General features: G+C 26.1%; 1 protein-coding gene across 3 annotated transcripts; it reads right to left on the reverse strand.

The window, feature by feature from the left end:
• Positions 1–153: 153 nt before the first annotated feature.
• On the reverse strand, positions 154–27994 carry Vps53 (vacuolar protein sorting 53). 3 transcript variants are annotated; one of them, XM_016060388.4, is made up of 23 exons: positions 27817–27994; positions 24764–24908; positions 24173–24303; positions 21773–21926; positions 18839–18954; positions 18618–18737; positions 18459–18537; positions 17710–17777; positions 16773–16845; positions 16425–16567; positions 15642–15804; positions 13878–13979; positions 12580–12671; positions 12233–12472; positions 10458–10599; positions 9693–9775; positions 9472–9550; positions 7466–7614; positions 5393–5462; positions 5223–5308; positions 3899–3950; positions 2066–2167; positions 154–393 (listed from the first exon to the last, which is right to left on the reverse strand). In XM_016060388.4, the coding sequence occupies exons 2-23, from the start codon at positions 24848–24850 to the stop codon at positions 214–216; spliced, it is 2511 nt and encodes an 836-aa protein (XP_015915874.1). In that variant the 5' UTR covers positions 24851–24908; positions 27817–27994; the 3' UTR covers positions 154–213. The 3 variants fall into 3 exon arrangements, with proteins under 3 accessions (XP_015915874.1, XP_021004568.1, XP_071037420.1); XM_021148909.4 differs by having other exon boundaries at positions 27840–27985; XM_071181319.2 differs by lacking the exon at positions 24764–24908 and having other exon boundaries at positions 27817–27933.
• Positions 27995–28000: the final 6 nt, after the last annotated feature.

A 28000-nucleotide genomic window follows, 5' to 3' on the forward strand; every position in this document is an offset into this window, starting at 1 on the left:
CCATGATAGAGGACTTATTTTCTAGCAGGCATTGAAACATTAAGGGAAAATAATCATTGTTACAATATACAATCTCTGAAAAATTCATAAGTATTCTAAAAAATATGCAATGCTACAAAAATAAGAATAAGTTGCTGAATTTGAATATTATAATGCTAAAAAATATATAAATTTATTTTTTTTGAAAACAGGCAGTTATTTACAATCCATAATTTACAATCGCTTTATTAGTTTCTCTAATTTTTTTATACGACTAGATTCATGTTCTGGAGTATTTGATATTGTTGGAGTGCTGATGATATCATGCTCTTGTTGATGGCCAGTACTAGGCAGAGATGGTTGGTGGGATCTGAAAATTTCTGTCAAGCTATTTATCTCACTCCTCTTTAAACCCTAAACATAAATATGAAATATAAATGCGTGGAAATATTTCATGGTTACATTCATACAAAATGATAATATCATCATTTTGTTATCACATTGGAACTATTGCCGTTTCAAGAAAATTTTACGGTCAATGTGTCAAGAAAAGTGTATAAGAAAACCCTACATTCAATGTATGCAAAACTATGTATAAAAAAAATTCTACACTCAATTCATGCAGAACTATGTTAAATAATATTCAACATTCAGAGTATGAGAAACTATGCATAAAAAAATTCAAAACTCCCATTTTTTTAATTAAAAATAAATCAAAACTACTAAATAATGGATTTATTTTACTAATATATTAATTTTTTAACAATAGAATATTTTGACTATTGACAGAAAATTTTATAAAAAAAAAAACATTTTTTAAATGAATTAAAGAGATAAAATAATTTTGTTTTACTCATCTGTATTCGTTTTGAAACACTTGGGAGAATCTTAGATGATAATATAGTTTATAGCAAAAGTAATTCCTCATTAAATTGTCCTTGATGAGAAAAAATAAAAGTTTTTATTTCACACAATAAAATGTGCCTTTCAAACATTTTTTTAATTTCTTTTTCAGTAAGTTTATTTAAATTTAAAATGAATCATAATTTTTATTGTCAATACAATCATTTTGTTTACAAAATAGTGATAAATTCCGTGTGGCGATCAGGAAATGATTGAAACTAATATTGCAATTTGGCACAGAACTCCACCTGATATTCAAGTACTCAAGCTAATTGGAAAGTTGTCGATGTTTCTATTGATAAATTTCGCAACTAGAAGTTAGGAAATTATTGAAATTCGTATTGTCCTCCGACATGGAGCAATATTTTTAATTTGAAAAAAGTGGAAATTTTGATAACAAAAATCTTAAATCACAGGTATGAAAGAAATTTAAGTAAAGCATAGAAAGAAAGAAAAACAAATCAAGATAACCAAATTAAATTGATCATAATCTTTATAGAAATAATTAGACTAAAATTTCCCGCTAAGAAAGCAAATATATAACCATGGCATGCTCATTTATTAGAAAATGTAGCTAACTCAATAATTGATTATATTACATGCTTATCAAACATTCAAATAACACAAAGTTTTAAATATTTTTATAATAACAAATATAGTCTATAGAATTGAATAAAATTTCAATAAAAAGTTGAATTACAATTCCAAGTAGTCCATATAATAATGGACAACTAGTCAAATTTTAATTTTCTGTAATAGCTAAGTTAGCTGTTAACCAAGCTTAAAGCATAAATGTAAATATTTTCCTCATAAGTTCTCATGTCTTTGCTCTCAATATAGCTTGTTGAGCTTGTTACCTAATAGAACCGGCTGAACCCTGTTCCTTGATTCGGAGATCACCTTACTTATGAGGAAAACATAAACATTCAAATCCAAACAGTCAAGAGGCTTCCCCCCCCCCAATCATGTTATGCATTATGTTAGAAAATCTTTATACATTAAATCATAGAAATGAAATGTTTTTAAATAAGCTTAAAACTCATTTCTGCCATCAGATTTTCAATGTACCACATTACTAAGGATTTACATTTTTTGATTAAATCTTTTTTAATGTATGTGTAAAAAGCTTGAAAAGGAAGAGTTATTCATGTGTAACATTAGATAATACAGAAATAATAATTACCTTCATATCAAGAACTTTCTGGAATTCTGTGATGTCAGATTCTGGTAAAAATTTAATGTAATCATCAACAAAACTTTCTTTTTCATGTGGAGCCATTACAACCTAAAAAAAATAATAATATAGTTAGAGATAGTACTCTAGCTTAAATGCATGCCAAATTTAATTTAAATTTCAAAAATTATTAATTAAGAGTATAAATAAAGAAGGGAACTGAAATATAGGCACTTTTATTTCACAAGATCACTTTTTAGAATTCAAAGTAATCCAAAGGTGGGTTTTAACCAGGGCTCGAAAAAACTCAGAAATTTTACCCGTCCCTGAGGACGGCTTGTCCAACAATGTACCCGTCCTCCTTTGAAACTAACCCGTCGCTTCTAAAATATAATTTTTTCTTATTTATTACAAACATTTATATAAATTGCACAATGAATTAGTAGTTACTAGGATTACAAATACTAGGTTTACATTATACAGTAATAAAAGAAATACTAGGTTACTAATAGTAAAACCAAGTATTTCTATTATGAAATAATTTATTTCTTTGATGAAATAATTTAAATAACAAAGGTTAAGTTATCTGTCAATTATCACGTCAATTTATACCATGGTACTGTGTTTCTTAAATGAATCAAATATGACGTTTGCCAGTTCCACAATCAAGCAAATGATTTACAGAGGTTTCTGCACAGAAATCTGAAAGAGGTTTTCCATTTAGGTAGATGTTCATAAATGCGTTTAACGCTTCTTGTTTAAGACCAGTAAGCAATGCGTTTTTTTGTAAGTTCATTGCTGGAAAGCCCCTTTTAACCGCTGCAGTACTCCCAGACAGAAAAAACATCAATTCCACCATGCGCAGTATGTTGCTGTATTTCGAGATTAGAGGGTCATTTTAGAAGTGAGGAGCTAGACTCTCGTAAGATAACAAAAATTGAAAATGTATCACGAACATTAACGGGAAAATGGCCGTCGGCGCGGACGCTGGATTCGAGAAATTTGTTGTCAGCGGGGAATTTTTGACCGCCGAGGACCGGCGGTTTTTCGAGCCCTGGTTTTAACCTTCTTTTAAACCAAGACGAATTTAGATAAAAATTATTTCTAATAAAATTTATGTCTCCGTAGGAATAATAATTTTTTTTTCTTTGAACAAATGTTTAAGAATATGTCTGCAATGCTTAAAAATCTTTTTTCCTTGTATTTTCTTCCTAATATTCATTAATTTAAGTTTTAAAAAAAGTTAAATATCTACTAAAATGCTGGATGCCAGCTAAATAATTTAGGCGCTGTGGGTACCCAGGAAGTGTAGATACCTGACTAAATCTATTTTTATTTCTTAACAACATTGCCTCTATTCAGAATAATATTTCTCTTTACTTGTCATGTCGTAACATATTGCTACCTCTTGCTTCTCTCTATAGTCTTAAAACAAATTATAGAATTTTAACAAATGTTTACATTTTTACAAACATGTAAACAATTTGATAAAAATATGGAGAAAAAATATCCAGCAATTACGAAAGTTTTAACAGAAATAGTACAATAGGCTGAGGACTACTTAGCCACTAGTTGTCCTACACACTTCAGAAACCATTTCAATCAATTAAACAATCTTTATATTTTTTCACATATTCATGTAAACCATTCACTAACAATACACAAAAGAAACCTTCTTGAGACAAATTTATAAAATTACAAATAACTAAAGCACAAAACATGTAATCTCCTTCTTTAGAGCTACATATAGTTTATTCTGTTTGCGAAAAATGAGTACTTTTCTCTAATTAGAGTTAGTTATTAAATATAGAGCATTAATGTATATTCATTAGAGTATCTTACCTTTAAAATCATCTCAGCTTTGGTCATACCTTTCACAACAATTTTTGTATACCTGAAATACAAATTCAACTTTAGACACATGAGATTTGTTATTGAAACCAGATTATTTTTATATAACTTTATATGATTAACTGGAACAGAAAGTAATATAATAATATATTATTATCATGAAACAGGGGGACAAGGATGTAAAGTGGAGCTACGGAAACAAGAAAATGCTTGTGAAATCTGGTTGTTTCTAAATTTATGATTAGCACAAGATAATTTAACATTAAAAAAACACAACTTGCCAAAATTGTTTTAAGATAATCTTTGAGAAGGGAAAATATTTCTAAGGCTAACTTTTTTTTTTACAGAATTTTATTTTATCATTAGAGTAACACACTTAATGTCTCTACATGTTGGTGTTTTAAATAAGGATTCTTCTTATCATATGTTTAAATGCTTTCTCCTGAACTTTTTTAATGCTTATACAATAATATCTTCACTGGAGAGAATAATGGGCAACACTGAAACCTATTTGGCAATAGTTATATATCAAAACACTTTTAATAATATAAAACGATTAAAAGAGTGGTAAGTAATTTTAGTTTTTAAAATTCTTTTTCACCATTTTATACTTTTAAGTAATAAAAAAATATTTCTAAAATAGTACACCTTATTACATTTATAATATTGTACTAAATAAATAAATCCATTTTCCTTATGAAATCTAAAATCTCATTAAGTGGCGTATCATTATACATGAATCCTACTGTATTATACTTTTCATTATTATAATAGTATTATACTATTTTCATATTAAATTTAATTTGCATTAACATTTCATTCAAGTATTTGAATTCAGATAAAGGCTTTAAAAGCACTTTTACTAGCATTAAGATAAAACAGACATATAATGGGATTTTCACTTTTTTAAATAATTTTAGTTAGAAAATTCCAAGTCTCCATAAGTTTTTGATTAAGCTGCATTTTTTGAAATACTATAAATAATAGAAAAAGAATATAAAAAATTTTCAGAATACGTTTTTTTGAAAAATTTATTAGTACTTATAATTGTTTCATTTTGATATATATAACAAATTTTTTAAAAAAATTAAAAAAACTTTTGAACACTTGAAATTTTTTAATTGGAAAACTTTAAAGGCTGAAGCAAAAAAGAAAAAATTTGAAAATAACAAGCTGACATTGAGACGCATTATTTGCTATTGCATTATAGCATTATTTGCTAGCTATAAAAGACTTTACCTATTACAGCTATGTTTGTGCTATACAATACCAATTCAGGGAGAAAAATTAAAACTATTGTATTTAAAGTTCTTACATTGGAGGTGGCTTTCTCATTGATACAGATCCAAGTGAGGGCAAATCCAGTAAAATTGTTTTAAGCATGTGAGTATCCAACAACAGCTATTGGTAGAAAATTTTCATTTGAATAATTAAACAACAAACAGTTCAAGATACAAGTAATACAAGAATGTGAATTATATTTACCTGCTCAGCTCCAATTGGACTAACTGGCTTACATTTGAAAAGGTGGCAAATAAATTTAGGTATGAATGAACTAAAAAATGATATAAAACGAAAAATATAACTTATGTGTATAAAATCACTAAAATTTACACAATTTTATAAGAGAATTATCAGAACTGTAACTTTTATGAGAAATATGATAAATAATTTAACTAATCATATTTTTTAATTTAATTCTATGGCTCAAATTCTCCAGTAAAGGAGTTTGATTTGCAATGATTATAAAGCAACAATTTTTTAGGTTACGAAAAAAAATTGGACCTACAGTTTTTGCAATTTTGGTGTAGTATAAAACTATAATAAAAATTATTTGGAAGATTTTTTTTAACTTAAAATTAAATCAACATGTAATTGTATTTCATAAATAACCCTTTTTAATGTCATATAAATAATTTATAAATAAATTGATAACTTACTCATCTCCAATTTATTTGACAAAAATTCCAAATTTTTTATTAAATCTCTCCAGAAAGTCTTTAATAATTATTTATGAAATGTAACATTTAAATCAAGTTTGAAAGATAATAGCAATAAATTAGGACACATTTCGTGAAATTTGAGAATAAGAGCATTCTTTGGGGCAGGTTAAAGCAGCTAAAAGGATTTTTTGCACCACTAACAACACTAGTATTTGACTATTTTTTATCAAACTAGAACCTAATTTTTCAAGTAAAACAGGTATTTAAACCTTTACAGACTATTTACCACTTATTGAATAAAATATTCAGAATTCCTCTAAAAATTAAATCATCATTGTTATCTTCATTCATCATTGTACATCTTCATTGTTAACTATATTGATGAATTATTGAGAGTATATATCCATATTAAATTTACAAATTTATTCCATCATCACAATTAATAACTAAAAATAAGAATTCTGAGAGTAAATCTCCTTTGTTCACGAAACAAAAGAGATGGAGAAAGGAGAAACAAAGGGATTTTGATCATTTTCATTAACTAATAAAAATATAAAATATAAATATATATTAATTAACAAAAAGATACAATTTTCCCCTTATGATATGAAGAATTAGCAATGCAAATAATCAGATAAAAAACATTTAAAAAGTAGTCACCAAAATTGAGTATATTTTCTAATGAAAACATTATAACTTAAAACAAGACAAATCTGGTCAGCAGGTGTTCTTTTCAAACACAATTAATATTGAACTTCATTAATATTTAAAGTTCCCCCAAAGCTTGTTTTTCTTTAACAACTCTTGTCCTTTCAACAACTCTTTTAGATTGCTTATTGAGGCAAAATATTGAAGTAGCAGCAAGAAACTTTTAAAAAAAATAAATAAATAAATTTCTTACACTTACACTGTCATTCTGTCAGATTGCAAACATTAAAAAAAATGTTTATAAAAAAGTTTTGTTTGTTAAAAAGTGTCTGTAAAGTAGGTAACATAGATGTGGACATCCCGTTATGAGTCTTTGTACTGTATAACAATACAGTAGAATTCCTAAAATCATACAAATTATTCAATTTGAGTTTATTATTAAATTTTTCTGATTATTTCATAAGTTAAGCCTCTAACATACTAAAAAACAAAATTATTATACTATTCATTAATAGCCTATACTACTTATAAAATATTTTAAGCCTCATTAAAAAGTATATATCAGTATAAGTTGAATATCAATTTTGGTCATTAAACATGCTTTATAGCAAACTTATTTAATATAAATATGGTAATTAACAAGATAATTTTTAGGGTCCTTTTTATTTGTGTCTGTAAAAACTTAAAGCATTTTAATTCATTTAAATTTATTTCATTTAAAAACAACAACAAAAAAAACTTATTTTACTAATTTATATTTTGTTAAATGAACAGATGAAAAGAAGCACAATTATGATCTTCCCAAATTCGTTACTGTTACTTAAATCAATGCTAACAACTAATTTTACTTTGCATCGCAATAACATTTAAATAAAAATTAAATTAAATTTTTTTAAAGAAATTTATATGCAATAGTATGAGCACTACATGATTTGATAAGTTTCCAAATTAATCGAGAAAAACTTACTTTGCAAAATTCATACAAAATTTAGTAAAATATTTCCTAGATGTTGACAAATTATCTCGAAGTAGAGGCAAGGTTTGTCTAAGATGTGCTGTTATTGCTGTGACGTAACTACTCTCATCCCCAACAGCTTCAAAAGCAGCCCACTGAATCTGAACATTGATGAAAAAATAAGTTAACACTACATATTTATATAAAAACGAAATTATATTGCTAAAACTTCAAACAATCCTAACAAGCAAATTTTTCTTCAAGACAAATTAGATAAATGAAAAGTGAAGCCTAAAAAGATTTTAATCAATGTAACATGTTAGTGAATTAAGACTGTTAAGTAACGGCTTAAAGCTGTTTAAAAAAAAAGCATTTTCCTGTTTAAAACACAATTACTTGACTTGGCAGGGAAAAAATAAGTTTTATGCAGACAGCTGACCAGTTATGTAACTAAAGCTTGAAAACAGGGTAAAAAATCCCCTTCCTATTGAGTTACAAACTCTTAAAAAGTTTTAGTCAGTTAACTTTAAATTCTTTCAAAGTTAATTAAATTCAGAGTTTCTATGAATGTTTATTTATACTTATTTGTGTATTTTTTTAACAAAACTAAATGAAATCTTTTTTTTATACTATGATAAAGACAAAAAAAAATTGACCTTTTCATAATTTCCACCCAAATTTGACCTTTTCAAATGAGAGTCAAATGGCGAACTTCTCATTCCAGTTTTCAGGAGTTAAAAAAATATCTATACTTCACTGTTTTACAATTTTACAGCTCTTGAAAATTTTATTATCTAGAACATAGATTAAAAACAATACAACTCTATTTTATAAGTTGTAAAAAATAAAATAACAGAGCATTGTTTAAAAACTTAATTTCTTATTAAAAATGGCATTATTTAATGATTCAGCATAAAAGTAACTGGTATTTAACTTCAAATGAGAGAGTAAACTCTCTTATCACTATGAAAATTAAAAAGAAGTTGAAATTAATTATTTTTTTCATTAAAGTTTTTGAAGTGATAAAACATTTATCATGTAAAGTTTTGGCAAATGGAAATAAATTTATTACACATCGATAGCATTTTGTAACAATCAACTTTTTTTTAAATGGTGAACCAGCTTGGGAAACAAAGGATATGTTTAGAGAAAAAAATTTCCAGAAATATTGGGTTTTATCGTGATTTTGCAATAATTGCAAAAAGGAAATGGACTATACCAATGTGAATTGTAAAAGAAACAATTGCGTTAGCAAAGTGGCATCTAGATGAGCTTTTAAGTTATCCAATTTTTTTTAATAAAAATTTCCTCCATTTTTTTTAGAGTTACTTGATATATTGTTTCTTTCTCCAAATTCTTCAAATATGAAACAACGATGGCACATGTCAAACACTTCAATCATTTATAAATTACTAAAATCAAACAAATGGTTTAATTGCTAAAATCAAATTTTAGTTTATTCCTATGAAAAATCAGTATAAAAAAAATTTGAATTTTAGAATATCTCTCTCCTCCTCTCTGGTCTCTATATATGATCTCTAGATATCTGATAATATATATTATTCTAAAGGATACTATTATTAAAAACTTTGATTTATTTTATATGAAAATAACACTCCTAAGAGACACTAAACATCATGATTTATGGGTGTCCTTTAAAACTTAGAGAACTAGAGAATAGTTCCAATTTGTAATATATTTTTGACTTTAAAACATTATACCTTTATGTGTAATGAAATTAACACAAACAAATTAACACAAATAGAATTAAATAACAACACATAGCATAAAATTTCCTCCAGATGACTTTTACACAAATGCTGTTTTAAGATTATTAAATTTGTCTAGAATTGAACGACTATAATTGCAAAAGTGCAAAAAAAAAAAAATTCTCTGCTGTTTCAGCCATACAGAAAGAAATCCCTCAAATAACATTTCTATTTACTATCCCCCTCCCCCTCCACCTTATGAGTAAGGAAGTAACAAATATAAAGATGAAGACCAGTACTTTTATTTACCTTATTCATGGCCGTTAATGCAGGCTCACATGCAAGTTCAAGATTTTGTACAAGAAGGTGGATGCAATTAGATATCACACTGCAATACATAAACATTTTTAGCAAATTATTTAAACAAAAAGACTGCTGCAATAAATGTAATGAAGACTAACTTAAATTGTGTCTCCAAACACATATCATATTAGAATTACAATGACAAAAATTTAGGATTTAATCATTACTTATGAAACACATCTTGCTCAGAAACAAGATTGATCTGATTAGCCAGGGTTGGGTCAACTTTTTCCTTCAGTTTGCTTTCCAACTAAAAGAAAAAAGAAAACATTTAATAAAGTACAAACATCAAAAGTTTTAGACCTAAATTTCAAAATTAAGTATTAATTTATTCTTTTTAAATGTAAAAAAATGCTTAATTGAGTACATTTCAAGAATTTGTTAATTTCATAACACAAGTGGATTTTTTTTTCAATGCAATAAAAATAAAATATTAAACAAAATAATTTTTAAATGAAACCAAAATGGCTAAATATAAATAACCCATAATTTTTTGGTATCACTTCAGCAAATAATCAGTTTTCAGATTGAACAAAAAAGAAAACAAATTATTAACCTTCAATAATAACTTAGCTTCTTAGAGGAAATTTCACGCTTATGAAAAGAATTATTAGATATAATTATTTGACCGAAATTTATATTAGTCTCATAAAACAAAAATAATGCTTTAAATGAATTATTTTTGCTAAGCTTTTCTAAATTATGATTTTAATTACATATGATTACTCTTTTAATTAAGTATGATTAAGATTTCATAAATTATGAAATTGGGTTTTTAGGTTCAAAATTGATTCTGGTAAATAAAAAATCCATTTTCTATGACACATTGTATGCATGATTGCTGAATGAAATTTTAAAAAAAAGTCTTATTATTTAGTACAATAGAAGAATATTAAATTTATAACATATGTTATTGATTTTTCAAAACAGACCTGCAGAGTCGTTTCCAAACAATAATCTGCGGTGGTCAAAATACTGCACACTTTAATTTGTTCTGCTGGGCTGAACTTAGTTATTTCACCCTCTTTCAATAAACTTTGAATTAAATTGGTAGAAGTAGTAACATTTCCAACTCTAAAATACAAAAAAGTAGGAAAACATAATAAATTTTCTTTTCAGCTAATTAAATGGAAAAATATCTTAATAAACACTCTAAATAGGATGAAGCTTACAAAATATCAACAAAAAAGGAGAATTCAAAAAAGCAAAAAATAATCTAGAATAATATTCTAATATAGAATAATATTCTACCTTAATAATAGCATATTCAATATGCTTTCCGGGTTCAAGTGAGAAATTTTAAAACGTATTGAGAAATAAAAACAATACATTTTTTTTTAAAAATTAAAAAGAAAAAATGTGTTGCAAATTGGCAACAATTTCCCGAAATGCATACAAAAAAGAAATTATTTTAAGAATTATTAATTATTTTGTGTTTAAAAAAAAGAAGAAAAAAAGAGAGAGAGGGTGAGAGATAGTATTCATGCAGTCAGTATAACATCAAGGACAATGGTGTAAAAAATGCTTGGAAAGTTATATGTATTTTTAGACTCTTACTGTGCTTGAATAAAAAAGCATACTCTAATGCCCTTTTAAATGCCATTTATAAATCATTATAAAATAGCAGAGCTATTATTATTGTTACACATGTAAGGCTATGTTATTTGTTAAAACTGAGTACAATGCCAGTTAAAAGATAAAAACTGATTTTTATATAAAATATTACTGCTAATAAAGATAAAAATAATTGACAATTCATTATTAAATAAACAAACTAGTTGGGTGAGATCTGAAACAAAAAAAAATGAACAATAGAAAAAAACATTGTTAAACAAAGTGTTAGGATTGCAATGACTCATAAAAAAGTAAAAACTGGTGGTCAATTAAGATGGGGGAAACATTGTCTTATTTTATCGATCACGCTTATGTTATCTATTTAATCTTATCTTATATTATCTATTAGAAAGGATTTCAATTAAATATAAATTTTCCATAAGTAATATTTTGCGGTGGTCATTCCGGAAGCAGAATTTGCGAAGTGAACTTACAGCACTATTTTCATAAATGTAAATTTGTCTGGAACCTCATTGCAGACAGGCAAATATTATTATTGTACAAAATACAGCATAATTTAACATACAGGTAGCAAAATTTGCAAGTATGCAAATCGTTGCGCATATAAGCTTGATGTTGTTTAAATTTAAGTTGAATTTCATTCAATGATACTAAAAAAAATCTATTCAGTTAAGCCTGTAATCAAGTAACAGAAAAAAAACACTTACTTTCGTTCTTTGCTGTGCTTCCTAAATTCAGCTTTCAAATTTTTAATCAAAACAAATTTAAAGACGTTTTAAAAATAAATCTCACATTTTTTAAAAATTTTTTGTTTGCTTTTAAGAAATAAAATAATAGTTGAAAAACAATCTACGGATGCTATAATTATCTACAGAGCCTGCTGCCATGCAGGAGAATTTCTTCGACCGGGTGGGTCCCCATTACATATCTTTCATAAAAAACAGATTGATAATAATTTTTAACATATTACATCTTCTCAAAAAAACTTATTTTTTATTATTCTTATACTTCATTTTAAAAATAATTTTTTTCACTTTCAATGGGCTAATATGAGTTCTACAAGTAAACGTTTACACTATTCTAAAAATAATAGAAACTATATTTTCTGAATTCTATAATTTGTAATAATTACTTTGGTAAACTATTCTGCAAAACCCTTTGAGCATATTCTCGAAGATACTTCTGGAATGTAGCAGTCAAGGCCAACATTGGCTGTCCAATACTCAATTGAGAACATTGCACTAGGCATTTTTTGTAAAAAACAAAAAGTTCTGCACAGGATGGCAAAACGTTAGCTCGATCTATTTCTGGTTTTGGAAGTTCCGCTTTCTGCATATCTTCAACAAATTGATCCATTAACTGGGCAAGATTTCTATAAAATATTTTACACACATAATTTTAACATAGTACACTTTTTAACATTAAAATAAAACAATAATGAAATTTTAAAAAAGAGGATACAACGAACTTAAAACCAACCTGTCTTGGTATTCAACATAAATATTAAGATGTGGTTCAAAACATCTGGATATAATGCCTTGGAATGGATTACTGACTTTAACAATAGATGTCTGAGGGGAAAAAATAATTTTTGTTTGAGAATTGAATTTGTAAAATTTAAAATAAATTTCTGCCTTCATAACCAGAAGTAGATTATTTTTTTTTATAATAACATTGGATTATCTCAAATTTCAATAATTTTCAGTACTTGTTGGAAGAAAATTACTATCAGAAGCAAATTTGATTATAATGAGAAAAACTGAATTATAAAAAAAAATAATGATAATAATTTTTCCATGCCACCAACTAACAAAAAAAGACTATCTTCAAATTTGCAACAGTAAAATTATTCTAGTTCCAGAGAACAAAACATTTTTAAAAAATTGCCTAAACACATTTTCTATGTTTCTCCTTTTACATCCAAAATTATTACTATCATTATGGTTTACTACAAAAAATTCATTTAGATTAGTGTCTTGCCAGTTTGACACTAAATATCAGCATATATAAATGTAAATGAATCATATATAAATAAATAATATATAAATCATATATATATAAATCAGCAATTCAACTTAGAAGTTACTACAGTTAATATCATATATAATCACATTTTATTAACAAATTAAAATCCCATTTATTGTCCTTTAAATTTATACTTTTAATTTCTAAAAATCTAAGCAAATATCTCAAAAATTATTTGCATTTTAATATTGAGTTTAAACTTTATAATAATATTGAAGATACTGGTGGATTTGCTCCATTAATAATTATCCCCATAACAAGTGAGTCTTTTTTTTTCTTATTATTTATATGAAATTATTATACTACTACTTAATAGGATCATCTTTCCTCATAAACCTCATTTCCATTCTCTAAAGAACTAATATTAAATCCAATCCATGTTAAATTAATGAATTTCATTTTTATAAAAGATGAAATTTTTTCAAATTCATATTTCTGAAATTGAGATATGAAAAAAACTATTTTCAACATATTTATCAATAAAAGTTCCTTAGAATACCATGTTTAATGTGTACATTAAATATAGGATATATATGCATATACAAATTCAATGTATTGAAAAACCTTTATTATTAATTATGTTCTAACAATGTTATTGTTTTAATTTTCAGTAATTGACGAAAATGTTGAAGTTAATGTCAAAAACTTTAGAGTTTTGTATACACCAAATTATAATTCTGAAAAGTATGTAAAAACGTTTACATTTTCAGAGAGTACTTATACAATAAAGTAAATAAAATAAAAACACTTACATCTTCAGCAGTACTTTTATCTGATGATGGTGTATCCACATCTTTTTTCATGTCCTCTTTAAAAGGATTTGAGTCATCATTATCTTCAAATGGATTAGGACCCTATAGAAAATTTCAACAAATAAATTTGTCAACAGAATGGCCTGATTATGTACATAACAAAGAAATAACATATGAACTTCTAGAATAAAAAAGAATATTAATCACGGAAATTTTGGAAAACTTTAGCCTTTAAAAGGATTTGTGTCATAATTATCTTCAAATGGATTAGGACCCTATAGAAAGTTTCAAAACAATTAAAAGAAATCTATCAACACATGGGCCTGATAATGTAAAAATCAAACAAAGAGAACATATCAATTTCTAGAATAAAAAAAAATACTAATTACTGGATTTTCAGAGAATGAAAATGCATTTTAGATAGCAATTATAATAAAAAAATTTAAATTTTACAACTTCTTTAAAATATACATATTAAATAAAATGCTAAATTGTAAATAAACAAAAAATTTAAACTTATTTTAACATGGATTCAAGGAATTTAGAAAAACTTTATGTATTCTAAACATTTTTTATTCACATCAGTCTAATTTTTAATTTCCTATGCTAAGTGTCCTAATCCTACATTAAAATAAAATAACTAAATTTAATCCAAACTAATCATTTGAGAAATAGGGTGATTCAAAAACTACAATTTTATTGCACAGTTGAACTTACCTATTGTTAGCCTGAATTTAAAGAGATCCTAGATAGGATACAACACAAACTTCTTTTAAAAATGACTACTTTAAATGTTATAAAATCAATATTAAACTCTGCAGGGTAAATATATGGGTCACCATATGGTGACTAAACATAAAAATGGAGATCGAAAGTTTGTTAGTTGTCACCAGATTGCCATTTTTTCAATCAATTAGTTAATTAAAAATTAGTCACATTTTATAAAATTTATTTTATAAAATGTGCTTAATTTCATTTATATATGAAAAAAAATATTCCCTGCAACCTTACGGGTATAAATCAAATTAACTAATATTTCATTCAGTAATTTTCAAATAGTATGAATAGTTTTTCAAGTCTAGAAACGTAAGTGCTACAAAATTTGTATTGAATATTTGCAAATTTTTTTCCTAAATTTTCATAGTATATATTTCTTAAGCTCTGATGTCAACACATCAATTACCAAATTCATTTATACTCATGGTATTCATATTGACTACAAACTAGGTTCTACAAGTTTCCAACAGCGTTTGAAGAAAAAGAAAAAAGAAAATACTTAAAATGTGACAAGTATTTTTATTAATTTTTTCTTCTTTTTTCAAACAAATTGTGATTTTTTTTCAAATTAATAACAAAGCTGAACTGAAAATATCTAAGCATTGTTTACATAATTATTATTTTTTCTAAGTAAATTCTTAACATAAAGCAACATAAACATAACACAACATAAACATTAAGTTAAATTAATTATAATTATGCAAAATTTATTAAACATTAACCAAATAAATAGATTTCTTACATGGGTTTATTAAAACTTTCAATCATTCATCATTAATTAGAATTGCTTAATAATAATGGAAATTATTCTTTCAACAAATAATCTAAAATAAAAAAATAATTATGCTTATTTTAGTTAACAACATATCATGTATCATGATATTAATATACTAGTTATTTACTAATTATGTAATGGAATTATTGAAACTTTTAGTATTAGGGATTTATTTAACATCAATTGAATAATAATTCATTACTTCATCTTACCTCTTTTTTTGTAAAGTGCTGAACAATTGTAGAATCTAATGTTACACCTGAGTATCTACGAGCCAAAAGAGATTCAAAACTTGTAGTCTTTTGAATGGCAAACAACAATAATTGGACATTTAATTCATCTCTACGAGAAGACATCAGTTTTCCAAGCTCTCTCCTGAAATTCGACAAGATTATTTAAATTATTGTTTTGAAATTATTGTTCAGAATTTTAAAAATTACAACAAAAAAAATTTATCACCTGAATTTTTGAAAATCAATATGATATTAAACTCTCAATCGTGTGAAATCAATTTACAAAAATAATAATGAATTAAATAATATAAACTCGATGTCTGAACAAAAACAAAGAGAAGAATTCACATTCTTCTCATCGTTTATTAGCTTAAATATACTACATTGTTAAGAATTCAAAAATATTTCATTACTGATCATATAATAGAATAAAAATTAATCTCAAATAATTGGGTTTTTTTTCCTTATTTTTAATTTTAAATACACAAGGGTGAAAAATATGATTTCATAGAAGATGCAATAGAGGATGTTTGTGGGTGTTGGCCGCCTCTGATACAACACAGATCTCTGCAACTCTACCAAAAGTTTGAATTTTAAAAAAATCATTCAAACACAATAGGTATAGGTCTTAAATGCAAATAAAAAGAGAAGAGAAATTTAATGTCTGGATAAGTTTAGTGTCAAAAATCTTTAAAGGGTAATTAAATTCTGCAAGAACACAAAGGTATGATTTACAGTTTCATTAAAAACAAATTTACTTGCCTTGTTATATGGCAAAACTCTACAGCAATATGTTCGCTGACTTCCCAATCAGGAGGAAACATACGACCAAATTTTTCTTCAAATTCTATCAAATGTTTCTTCAACCACTGATACCGTTTGTCAATTTTATCAAGCCATGCAATCTAGATACATGAAGAAAAAAAATTCAGTACAAATAAAATGGAAAAAAGATTTTAAAGTGAAATTCAGATTACTAAATGATATAATTAAGATTAACTATTTTAAATATATATAATTATATTATTTGTTTAACTATTATTATATTATTTCCAGTGATTTTATGCAAAAACTTAACAAAACAAATGGGAGAGAAAAAAACAATCTCACATCTTGAGTCTCTTGAAAGAGATGGGTATACTCTGAAAGTTGATTGCTGACAAACCACTTTAAAAGATCACGCCTAGAAAAACAATACAAAAAAACTAATTACTTTTCGAAGCACAAATAATTTAATAAACATGTTGTCAGATAAAAATATAACTTGGTGATAAAAATATTGATTTATCATAGCCTAAAATTGATCCAAATAAAATCTAATCAATTGATAAATCAATAGAAATAATAAGATTATTGATCTACCAAATTTCCAATATCAAACATTTTTTAATGTCTCCCTCTGACTTAATGAAAACAAAGTATATCTGTATCATAAATAATTTATTGACATATTGTAGTTTTTTTCCTTGCTTTTACTTGAAGATTATCTGCAGCATGTTAACAGATTCGTAATTTTGTAACCACAGACTTTTGGTTTACAATAATATCAAAAGGATACAATTATAAACATTCTATGTAATTTATAGGAATAATAAAATGATGGTATGCTTGTTTTTTTTTTCTGCTTTTTTTTTTTTTTTTTTTTTTTCAAAAAACTTGAACAAAATATGCAAATTTATTTTTTTATCTAAGAAAGTTATAATAGTGGCTTTTAAAATTCTTTATTCAGTTTCAAAACAAAATAAATGCAACTATTTGCCAAAGCAAATAATCATTTCTGCAACAGATAAACTGAAAATATTCAATGGAATTCTGCAGCAGGTAATTTAAAAGATAACATTCCACTTTTTTTTCTTAGAATTTCTATTTTCCTGAATGATAATGGCCAAAATGCTTTTCTAGTCAATAAAGTAATTTATTAACCATAAAACACGAAAAAGTATCAGCTATGTCTATCTTAAAAATATCAGACTGTTGCAATGTATAAAAATACACAAAATAATTTATATAAAACAATGAAGAGGATACTTATTATCTTAATGCTTACTTCACTTTTGGTTCAAGAATTGAAACCACTAAACATGCTTCAGCTAACTGCTGATTTGCTACAAAGTGCTGAAAATGGAAATAAATTGGAATTAAACTGTAAAACTCTAATTTAAATAGTATAAATTTAAAATATTCAATACAATATAACAAATAATAATACACTAATACAATGGTTAATGATTTCTGGAATTCTAGGAATATGTAAAAAATATAAATTTATCATGGCAGTATAAATGTACAAAACACAGCAAATATAACTAATGGAACCATAAAAAGTTATAATATAAAGTTATTATAATATCCTCAAAAATTATGATGTTGAAATTTTTAAAAAAGTTTAAAAAAAAATGGCTAGAAATATTTTTTAGTAAAAATGTAACTAAAATAAAATGTTATTTTACATAGAAGTAAGTTTTAAAAATAAACGAGTTACATTTTATTCAAAATATCTTACAACTTTTAGAAATATACAAAAAATAACATAAAAATATATGAATACTTTAGTTTTCTTAGAGCTCAGATAATATTAAACTTGAAAATTATATCCATTAGAAAGTTTGAAAGAACATGAAACAAGATTGGAATTTATGTAGAAAGAACTCATTTCTTCCAGAATGCTGGAAGAAAATTGGAAAACCTGGAAGTAATGGAAAGAACTTAACAAAATAGAAGAAACTAAAAAGGATCCAATACAGAATATGGAAAAGAATAACAAAGTAGATAAAAAAAAAAATTACATTATTTTACCTTAGAACTTGGACCAGAAAAGGCATTATAGAAATCATTAGTAATCTGTTCAGTAAGCTCAGCTTTAATGTGTTGAGATCTAAAAGTAAAAATAAAAACAGTAAGCAAAAAATAAACATAAAAAAACATAATTAGTGAATTAACATAAATTTAGCATACTTCTCAGATAAGTGAGCAATCTGCGGAATTCCCATGTATTTTTGAAAGTGATCTAAAACATTTGTCACACCTTGAAGAAGATTAGCTATTTCCCCATACTGCCTCTTTTTCACTAACATTCTATCGGAAAACATAAATAAAATGCATTTATTTCATTTCTAACAATTTGTCGTTAAATTAGTGTATTTAAAAAAACAAGGATATAAAATATAAGGACATACTGCAGCTTTTCTACTCCATCTACAAGCATGTGAAGTTGATTTAAAGTTAGAATGGAAGCAGTTAAATGCCTTTTAGCATGGTCAAGTTGTTTAATGTCTCGAGTGATTTCTTTCACCTGTAAACAAGAATAATTTCATATTTTTCAAAAATAATAAAAAGATCTGATGAACTTGATAATAACAGCCAACTTTTTCCTAAGGAAAAAATATATTACAGCTTGTTACACCTCATTACTACACCTAATTTAATAAATAAATTCATTATAAACAAAAAAAGTACTAAGATTTAATGCATGATAAAAAAAATAATAATTTTAATTTTATTTAAAGAAACAGTTACACATTAAAAAATCAGTCATAAAACATTACTGATTTCATTGCTTAAAGAAACTGATTTAAAACACAATATAAGAAAACATAAAAATTGAAATTAGAAAACATAAAATTTGAACAAATACATATATTATACATTAAAATACATAAAAGAGTACATTAACAGAACTTAGAGTAAAAGAATTTAAACCTATTATGAAACGGATAACAAAATACATATTACATCTTGTCGCACATCATTACTACATCTAATTTAACGAATAAGTTCAGTAAAGACAAAAAATATTAAAATTTAATAGATGATAAAAAATAATAATTTTAACTTTATCTAAAGAAAAACAGTTATATAATAAAGAACAGCAAGTTTTAAAATGTTGCTAATTTCATTACTTGAAAAAAAATTTATTAAAAAGATACTGTACAAAAAAAAAACTAACATTTGAATTATAAAAACAATAAATTTTATAAAAAATATATGTCATACTTTAAAATACATAAAAGAGTACATTATTAGAACATATTGTAAAATAGCTTGAACTTATTGAGAAACGATTAACAAAATACATAACATAACTAATAATAAATGCTAAATTTTAATAAAACAGATGTTAGTATGTTTCTCAGCAATGGAAGTTATTTTAAAAATAAATTATTGAAACCTTGATAGTAACTATTATTTATATTAAAACATATTAAACTAAAAAACGCTGATTTCTGATAACATATTATAATAAAATAAATATCTAAACATGTTCTAAATTGTTTAAAACTTTTTTTTTATCCTTCCTACAGCCAGAGTCAATTCTAGTAATTGTTCATATGCTGTGGAATATAACTGAGAAATACCAAAAAGAGAAGTATCTTCAATATCTTTTTCTACTCTTTTCAAGCACTACAGCCTGTTGCGGGTCAAAGCTGCCTTAAATACTTTTTGCCATCTAGTTTTATCACAGCAAGGCTTTTCCAGTTTGCTTTAAAAGTGACATTTAAGTCCTTCTCCACAAGTTAAGCCACCTGATAAGTGATTTTCCTTGCTTTCTATTTCCCGCAGGATTTGTAAATGTGAGCTTTCTTACTGGGTTTTCAGATCTGAATAGGTGTATAAGCAATTGTGGTCTATAACATTAACAATATCAGGTTGCTTCTACTTATTATAACTTTCAAAAACAAGATTTCCTGCTATTATTCTCATGGATTTCACTAAAACATATTCCTAAGATTTTCCATTCAAACATCAATAATTTATTTTCATCTAATTTGGTTATTGGCCAGCACCTACTCACAAGAAACAGAACAGGTCAAACTAGCGTTTTATAGATGTTAATTTTTAATTTTAAACTTATATATTGAGAATTTAGTTGTTTTTTGAGGCCTTGAAATTCTTTGCTTGACATGGGAAGCCTGTTGTTTATCATGACGATCAAATTATTATTAGTAGTGATGATGGTTCCAAGATATTTAAACTGTGAAGTTCTTTCAAAGATACAATTCATCACAGTAGTAAGCGGCTGAGGATTAGGTATATTGTAGGAAGTCTCCATGAATTTTGTTTTATCTACATTCATTTTTAAGCCTAATTTATCAGCTTTGGCTTCTAATAAATTGAATGCTTCTGTGACAATGTAGGAGCAAATAAGGACACACACTTGAATTCATAGAGTCACTGCCACATAGAAGGCACGAGATATAAGTTATCACACCAATTATATTTAGTTGCTCCGGGAGGTAATCATTGTCCAACAACATACGAAAACAGACAATAACTGCCTTTTTAGATTTGGTAAATGAGAAGGAATCCTGTTTTCATATTATAATATTTACTTTCAATTTTATCCACTGCAATATCACTAGAACAGAGTTTCCTGATGGCACAGAGTTGGTCTTGATCAATTATTAATAAGTTTGGCAAGGAAAGGGGAAAATGATACAGTGATATTATATTAAGAATCTACAACTGACTGACAGCCCAGAGGCCAAATATGGTCACCGCCATCAGAGCATTTCTTTAAAAAACAGAAACTTTTTAATTAAGTTTGGAAGAACATCTAAGGAAATTAAAATATTTAAAGAAACTTTCTTCAAAACCAATGCAGTCAAAGAGTTTGTTTTAAAAACAAATAATTTAATTCATGCACAGTCAAAACTACAAAAAGTGTATTTCCAGACATGCGTCGAAGACTAGCATTAACTTAGTTTTATTGAGAGAAAAACATAAGTACAACATTTTTAAATGTTTCTACATTGAAAAATTTTATAAATGCTTTCGAGAATTTTTAATTCAATTCAGAATATTGCCTACACATATTTTAAGAAATATACATAGGCATTAACAGTTAAAAAGTAGAGGAACTTGTGACTTTACTATTTTTTTATAACTTTATAAGTTCTACTATTTTTCATAAATAGTTTTAGTCAGTATTTTGCTAAACACGGTTAACTTTCAAAGGAATAATTTAAAATAAGTTCAATTGGATAAAACAATTCCATATACTGCTATAGCTTTAAATGTATCATTTATATTGGAGACTATCAAATCAAGAAATTTGTACATATATATTTTATATAGCTGCAAAAAACTTTGTAGCAATGAAAATATCTCACCATATGTTCAGATTTTTCAGCCTTATCCTTGATGTCCTTTATACGAGCAAAAAGTTGCTTAATTGCCTTTTGGGCTTCTTCTAATGCTTGTCTACCATCTTGACCAACACTTGTCTGACCTCTGACAACAGAGCGTATCTCATCATCCAGTTGCCTATAAATTTTTTTTATTTATAAGAAACATTAATTTTAAATATTCCGCCAAAAAAAAAAATAGTTGTAGGTCCTTATCTGTTTTGGAGGGATGAAAAAATCTATTATCCCAGCACACATATTAGCACATTAGGTACTTTATACTACAATTCTTGTAGTACTTATTACAATATTTAATTAAACATCACTGGCCTCAATAATAGTTTAGCAATTTTTGACAATCCCCGAAATGGATAAGTACCTGATATTTTACTGCGCAATACAAATACTACTAAGTGAAACATTTGATAATATATTTTAAGAATTATATAATTTTATTTTACTTGATACATCGCAAAATATAAAATACAAATAATAAAATAAAATATATTTCACTAAAGAAATATAAATAGAACATAAATTATGAACCTTTTTTTTTTAAATCTTAGCTCGAATTTATATCGTTGTAAATGCATGTGTTTTTTTTTTTTGTTTTTTTTTTAAAGATAAAAAGTAAGAAAAAAAAATCCAAAATGGTAATGCCAAAAGATTTAAGACAATTATAAGCTAAGAGGACTTTTGAAAATATATCATTTTTACAATACCCTATTGTTGATAAACTTATAAAACAAATTATAATTAAGTAAATTATAAGATCATTTAATATTATAGAGGCACACTAAAACCATCTGCATGAAATTAAAAGTTTATGATGTTTGAAAAAACTTACTGCTAAATATTCATTCATTTTACCACTTCTCATTTGTAAATATCAATTAAAATTTAAAAGCTTTTAAAATAGAAGGCATTTATGATAGAAAAGTATTTAAAGTAGATTACAGTTATGATAAGTAACATAACAATAAGAAATTTATATTACAGCCTTCTGTTAATTTTGGCAACATTTTTTTTTTTTAATTTCATGAATATTGAGAACTATCTATTGACACAAATGCGTATATTTTAAAAAGGGTGGAAATTTATAGGACAAGTAGTATTCTACTGTTTTTCACTATTATTAATTATATTTCAAATATAATTTATAAATGGCTAACCATATATGTAACTGGAAGTGACCATCCTTCATTTTGAATTAAAAAATAGTCATTAAGAGATGTCATCACTCATTAGAATTGTAACATTGGACTGCAAAAAAAATTTACTAGAAAATATTTGCTACTAAATGCACCATGCATTACTAAAATTACATAAAAAACAATTGTTTGTTTTGTCACTTAGTAAATATTGCATGCGATAGATGTAATATTTGGTTTTGTCCTCCTGGAAACTGAAGATTTTTCCCTTTATTACAACCCATTTTTCAAATTATCTTTCAAATATTTGTTCAATGGGCTTTTGAAAAAATCAAAAATATCCACTTGCATATACTTTCTGACATCCCTTTTTCAAGAGACTCAATCACTTAAATGTGCTATGTCTCTGTAGAACGCTGCATTAAAATTGTAATGTTTAAAATTCTAGACTACAAGAACTATAACACCAGTCAAGCTTCTTGCTTTCTTAATTTATCTCCCTAAAATTCATAGCAAATGCAATAATGAATGAGAAATTATTGGCAATGTAACTTTCACTCCTATTCTAAGTTTGTTAAATATAAACCCAGGAAAAATGCTAATAAAGTTTTTAACAATAAGCAGTTTATTGGTCATTAATAGGAAGTTGTATTGCAATCACACTTCTGAATTTGTTGTAAACTATACCACTATGTCAGATGTCGAGTAGCTCGGTTGGGGGGAGGAGGAAGTAAGAGTTTGATTATTTTAGTATATTAATAATTTATTTATGAACAATATTTACAGACATCAGTAATCTCATCATTCTTCACATCAGGCTCATTTCGTGCCCACACCTACGCTCTCTCTACACATAATTGCTACTGCCGTCTAGTGGCCAATCATTTTCTTTTTAAACTTTAATAAAATTAAAGCTTAGTGTTAACAGTTGTTAGGTCAATCTTAATGTTTCAAAATTAAGTTGATGAGGTGAAAAATTGGAGCCCTTATAAATCAATCTTTGAAGGTGAGGCCCACTCTCTGTCTCTCATTTAGGTTTCACAGTAAAATTAATAATGCTAAAGATTTAAAAATTAGATTTCTCTTTCGACCATCATCAACTCTTCAAACAATTTAAAAAAGAGAAACTAGTTTGGCTGCAAGTTTAAAATTCCAAAAGAGTGCATTTGAAAGTTCATTACATCACCATTTAATCTAACTCAAAAAAAGGGGGAGAGAAATAAATATGTTCTACCTTATCTTCATTTTCATTCGACCAGTAACATCATCAATATTAGATAATGACTGTTCAGTTGGGAACAGTTTATTGATATAATCAACAGCATTAAAATCAGGATGATCTAAAGGGTCTGTGCTTGGAAGCACCTACAAAGTAAAGAATTATTTTAAAGAATGTATCACCAATAATAATAAAAATGAAAAAAAAAGTTAGCATGCAATTAAGTGTAAAAGTATGTTAGTAAAGATATATTTACTAAGTAAAACATTGAAATTTGTACTTAAAAATAACCAAATTTTAAAATTTACATAGGTATTACTGAAATTTTAATCATAGCTAGTATATCAAAATTCTAAAATCCTGATAGGTCAAAATCGTATTTTTTGTAATTATGTACATTCATATAACCAATAAGAAAATATAGAGGTAATTGCAATTACAGAGCATTGTGTAGACAACTTCAAAAAATAACTATTTTTCTTTACAAGTTTTACTTTATTTATAATCTTGTTATGAATATAATCAAAGTTTTTAACTAAATTTAATTGTAGATAATGCAGGTAATGTAATCAAGTAGATTATATAATGATGTACAATTAATATTACTTGTTCAATAGCATTTTGAACTTCAGCAGGAAATTCAATTTGGCTATTCAGATTATCATCTTCAATCAAATCATCATTAAAATCCATATTTTAATTCATTAACTTGACACAAAGAAAAGTAGCCAGAAAAGTTTCATCAGTAACTCTGAAATAGTTCAAAATGTTTAATGACGGAAAGAAATAAGTTTTATAATAAGCAGTGAAAAACAAATAACTCAGAACCAAAATTACTTTAATAGTTTCATAGGTATGTTTTAAATTATCACAAAATACAATTCGATTAATACCTATAGAAAGAAAGATTTTTCAACAAAAAAAATACATTCAGCTGATTTAGCTTTAAAAAAGTTATGTCCGATAAAATGTATCATGCTTTAAACTGATTTAGAAAATTTTATTCATACAAATGGAGTATATTTTATAGATTTTAAATCAGAGATGAAAACCAAAACAAACTACCAGGAATGCATTTAAAAATTCTAAATTGACTGATCTAATAACAGTAATAGTCACACTTGCAAAAACAAGTTGAGAGGTGAATTGTTCGACTAAAACTTTATTGAGAGGCCATTTCTTACTCCCACTTATACGCACTCGATTGAAATTTTCATCAAATAATAAGAAAGTATTATTATTATTAAGTAAATCCTAGTTTCAAATTATATAGGATATATATGTAGTGCTCCTTCTCGTAACTCTTGAGCCGTGGCCTTTAATTTATCATAATATTGCAGTCATATTTTAATATCGTTTTCTATAAGGATGACAACATAACGAATTTTCTAAGCTTTTATTGAGGAAAGAATAAGGAAATCTATTTACAATTTATATACAATTGGAGCAGAGCTCCGGGACACAACTTTATACTTCCATTTCCAAAAGATAAGTGTACACTTTTTTAAGTGTTCCATACATAATTTCGTTCATGTCATGTGATCCATAAAATCCAGACTCTTTGTTAAGACCAGATGGAGATGAATTAATATCTCAATATAGTTCTTGATTTTAATAGGAATTCGGCCTCTTTAAGATAGTCTACTGCGCGGTATGGACTCATTTTATAAATAAAGATTTTATCGCTATTCAATTAAACTTAAAATATATGTGGATAGCTAAATTAAGTAGGTGAAAGAGATTATTTAATGTTCTCATAAACCAGATAAGCTTATCTGCAGATAAGATATAATTCTTTTTAAGTTTAGTCTCAAAAGATCCCTTTAATTTTATTAAGCTAGTATTTTAGATGTTACATATATATATAAACATTGATTAATCACTAAAATTAAATGCCTAATTTAGAACTCAGGGATGAGAGTAGTCAGAAAGTAAAAAAGAGGAAATCCAAGAATATGAATATATATATATATATATATATATATATAAATAAATAAATCGCACTTTTTTTTATCTAATTTTTGTTTAAACTTGTAATCCATGTGATTATAAATCCCGATATGAGGCTTTTAAATCACGTGCATATGAAACTCTACATCGAATTTAAAAAATGCGAAAATCCAAATCATGATGCGTAATTTTAAGATCAAGATGCATAATTTTAAAATCGCGCGATATTACAACCGCAAAAACGAATCACGACATTGGATTTTAAGCTCGGGTAGCTACATAGGGTTTTAAAAGCTCGTAAATACAAATCGCGAAATTGGTTTTTTAAATCTCGTAAATAAGAATCGCAATGTTCAATATTTAAATGGCCTGAATAAGAATCGCAACGTTCAACTTTTAAATCAGGTAAATACGAAAATCGATGTTTGATAATAAAATCGCGATTTTAAAAATGCAAAAATACAAAACACGATATTAGATTTTTAAATCTCGTAAATACGAGTCATAATGTACGATATTTAAAAAGCGTAAATAAGAATTGCAATGCGCAACTTTTAAATCAGGTAAATACGAAAATCGATTATTGATATTAAAATCGCGTGAATAAAAATCGAGATATTTGCAGAGTCGGGACTTGGGATTTCTAAAAGGATTGTTTGAATTGTTTTTTGTTTACACAAATAAAAATTTACAAGATTAATTGAATGAGCAAATAAATATTTTCACCACAAATACACCTCTATTTTTTTTGTTTGCTTTCTCTCCAGGATACAAGAAGCAGCGACGTCTAAATTACGAAAATGCGAGCTATCTGGCCGACGGATAAAAAATACGGAAAATCTTATTTTCTATGCGTGAAATCGGAGAAAATAGCTAATATAAGTAAACATGCGGAAGGATTGGCAGCTAGGACGTAGTTTGAATTTTCTGTTTTTCTTTGAAAATCGTAAATAAATATAATAATTTGACTTCAACGACTGAATTTTTTTAAAAAAAAAACGGGATATTTATAAATAAATAAATAAAAAAACGAAACTTTTAGAGAATCTGAGTTTTTGATAAAAAGGCTGAAATTCGAGAGAAAAAAGCGAAAAAAATCTCATCCCTGTATAAAGGTCAACCAGTTTTATCCCTAGGAAATGATTTTTAGAGAAACTTCAGAGGAAGGAATGAGGACTTCAATAATTTCGCTAAGCGGAAAATTAAATTACTCATAAGATATTTTAACTTGTGCAAAAAAAAAAAATTTCGGCGGAAATTAGCGGGAAAAATGGAAAAATCTGAGGAAAAGCGGAAATCCGCGGAAGAATCTCATCCCTGAGAACTACATTTCACATCATAATATAAAAAGCGAAGAAATACAGATATTTTAACAAATATGTTATGAAGAATGTTCAAATTGAGCAATATCATTGTAGGTCTTCATGAAATGCTTATTTTAATCAATAGTACTGAACTTTTAATTATAGGTCAGGCAATAATAAACATAAGTTGTCACGCAAGATAATTAAATCAGAGATATAAATTAGAATACATTTTTATTGGCAATGACGTGTCTTAATATAATAAAAGAGGAAAAAAAAGCCGGACCACACATTTTCAACAGAAGAAGAGTTAACATTTTGTTACATATTGTCATTGATATCGTTATTATTTAGCCTGTAAAAAAGTTTGCACGTATTTTAAATTTGTAAGAGTTTCTAATTTACCCAAGCCAGTGATCTATATTTACATTTATTATGCTCTAATTAATAACATTCAAGAGAATGTTTAAAATTAACATTCCGAAACTTCATTACAGCCAAGTTATTTGTTTTGTTCCAATCATTTCGTGTTGATTTTCATGAAATACGTTACCTGCTGTCTATTTCTGCGAAATAAAGATCTACCGAA

Source organism: Parasteatoda tepidariorum, chromosome 8 (genome assembly GCF_982258835.1).
Source record: "Parasteatoda tepidariorum strain Cologne lab strain chromosome 8, Ptep-v5.0, whole genome shotgun sequence".
NCBI classification, from domain to species: Eukaryota; Metazoa; Arthropoda; class Arachnida; order Araneae; family Theridiidae; genus Parasteatoda; species Parasteatoda tepidariorum.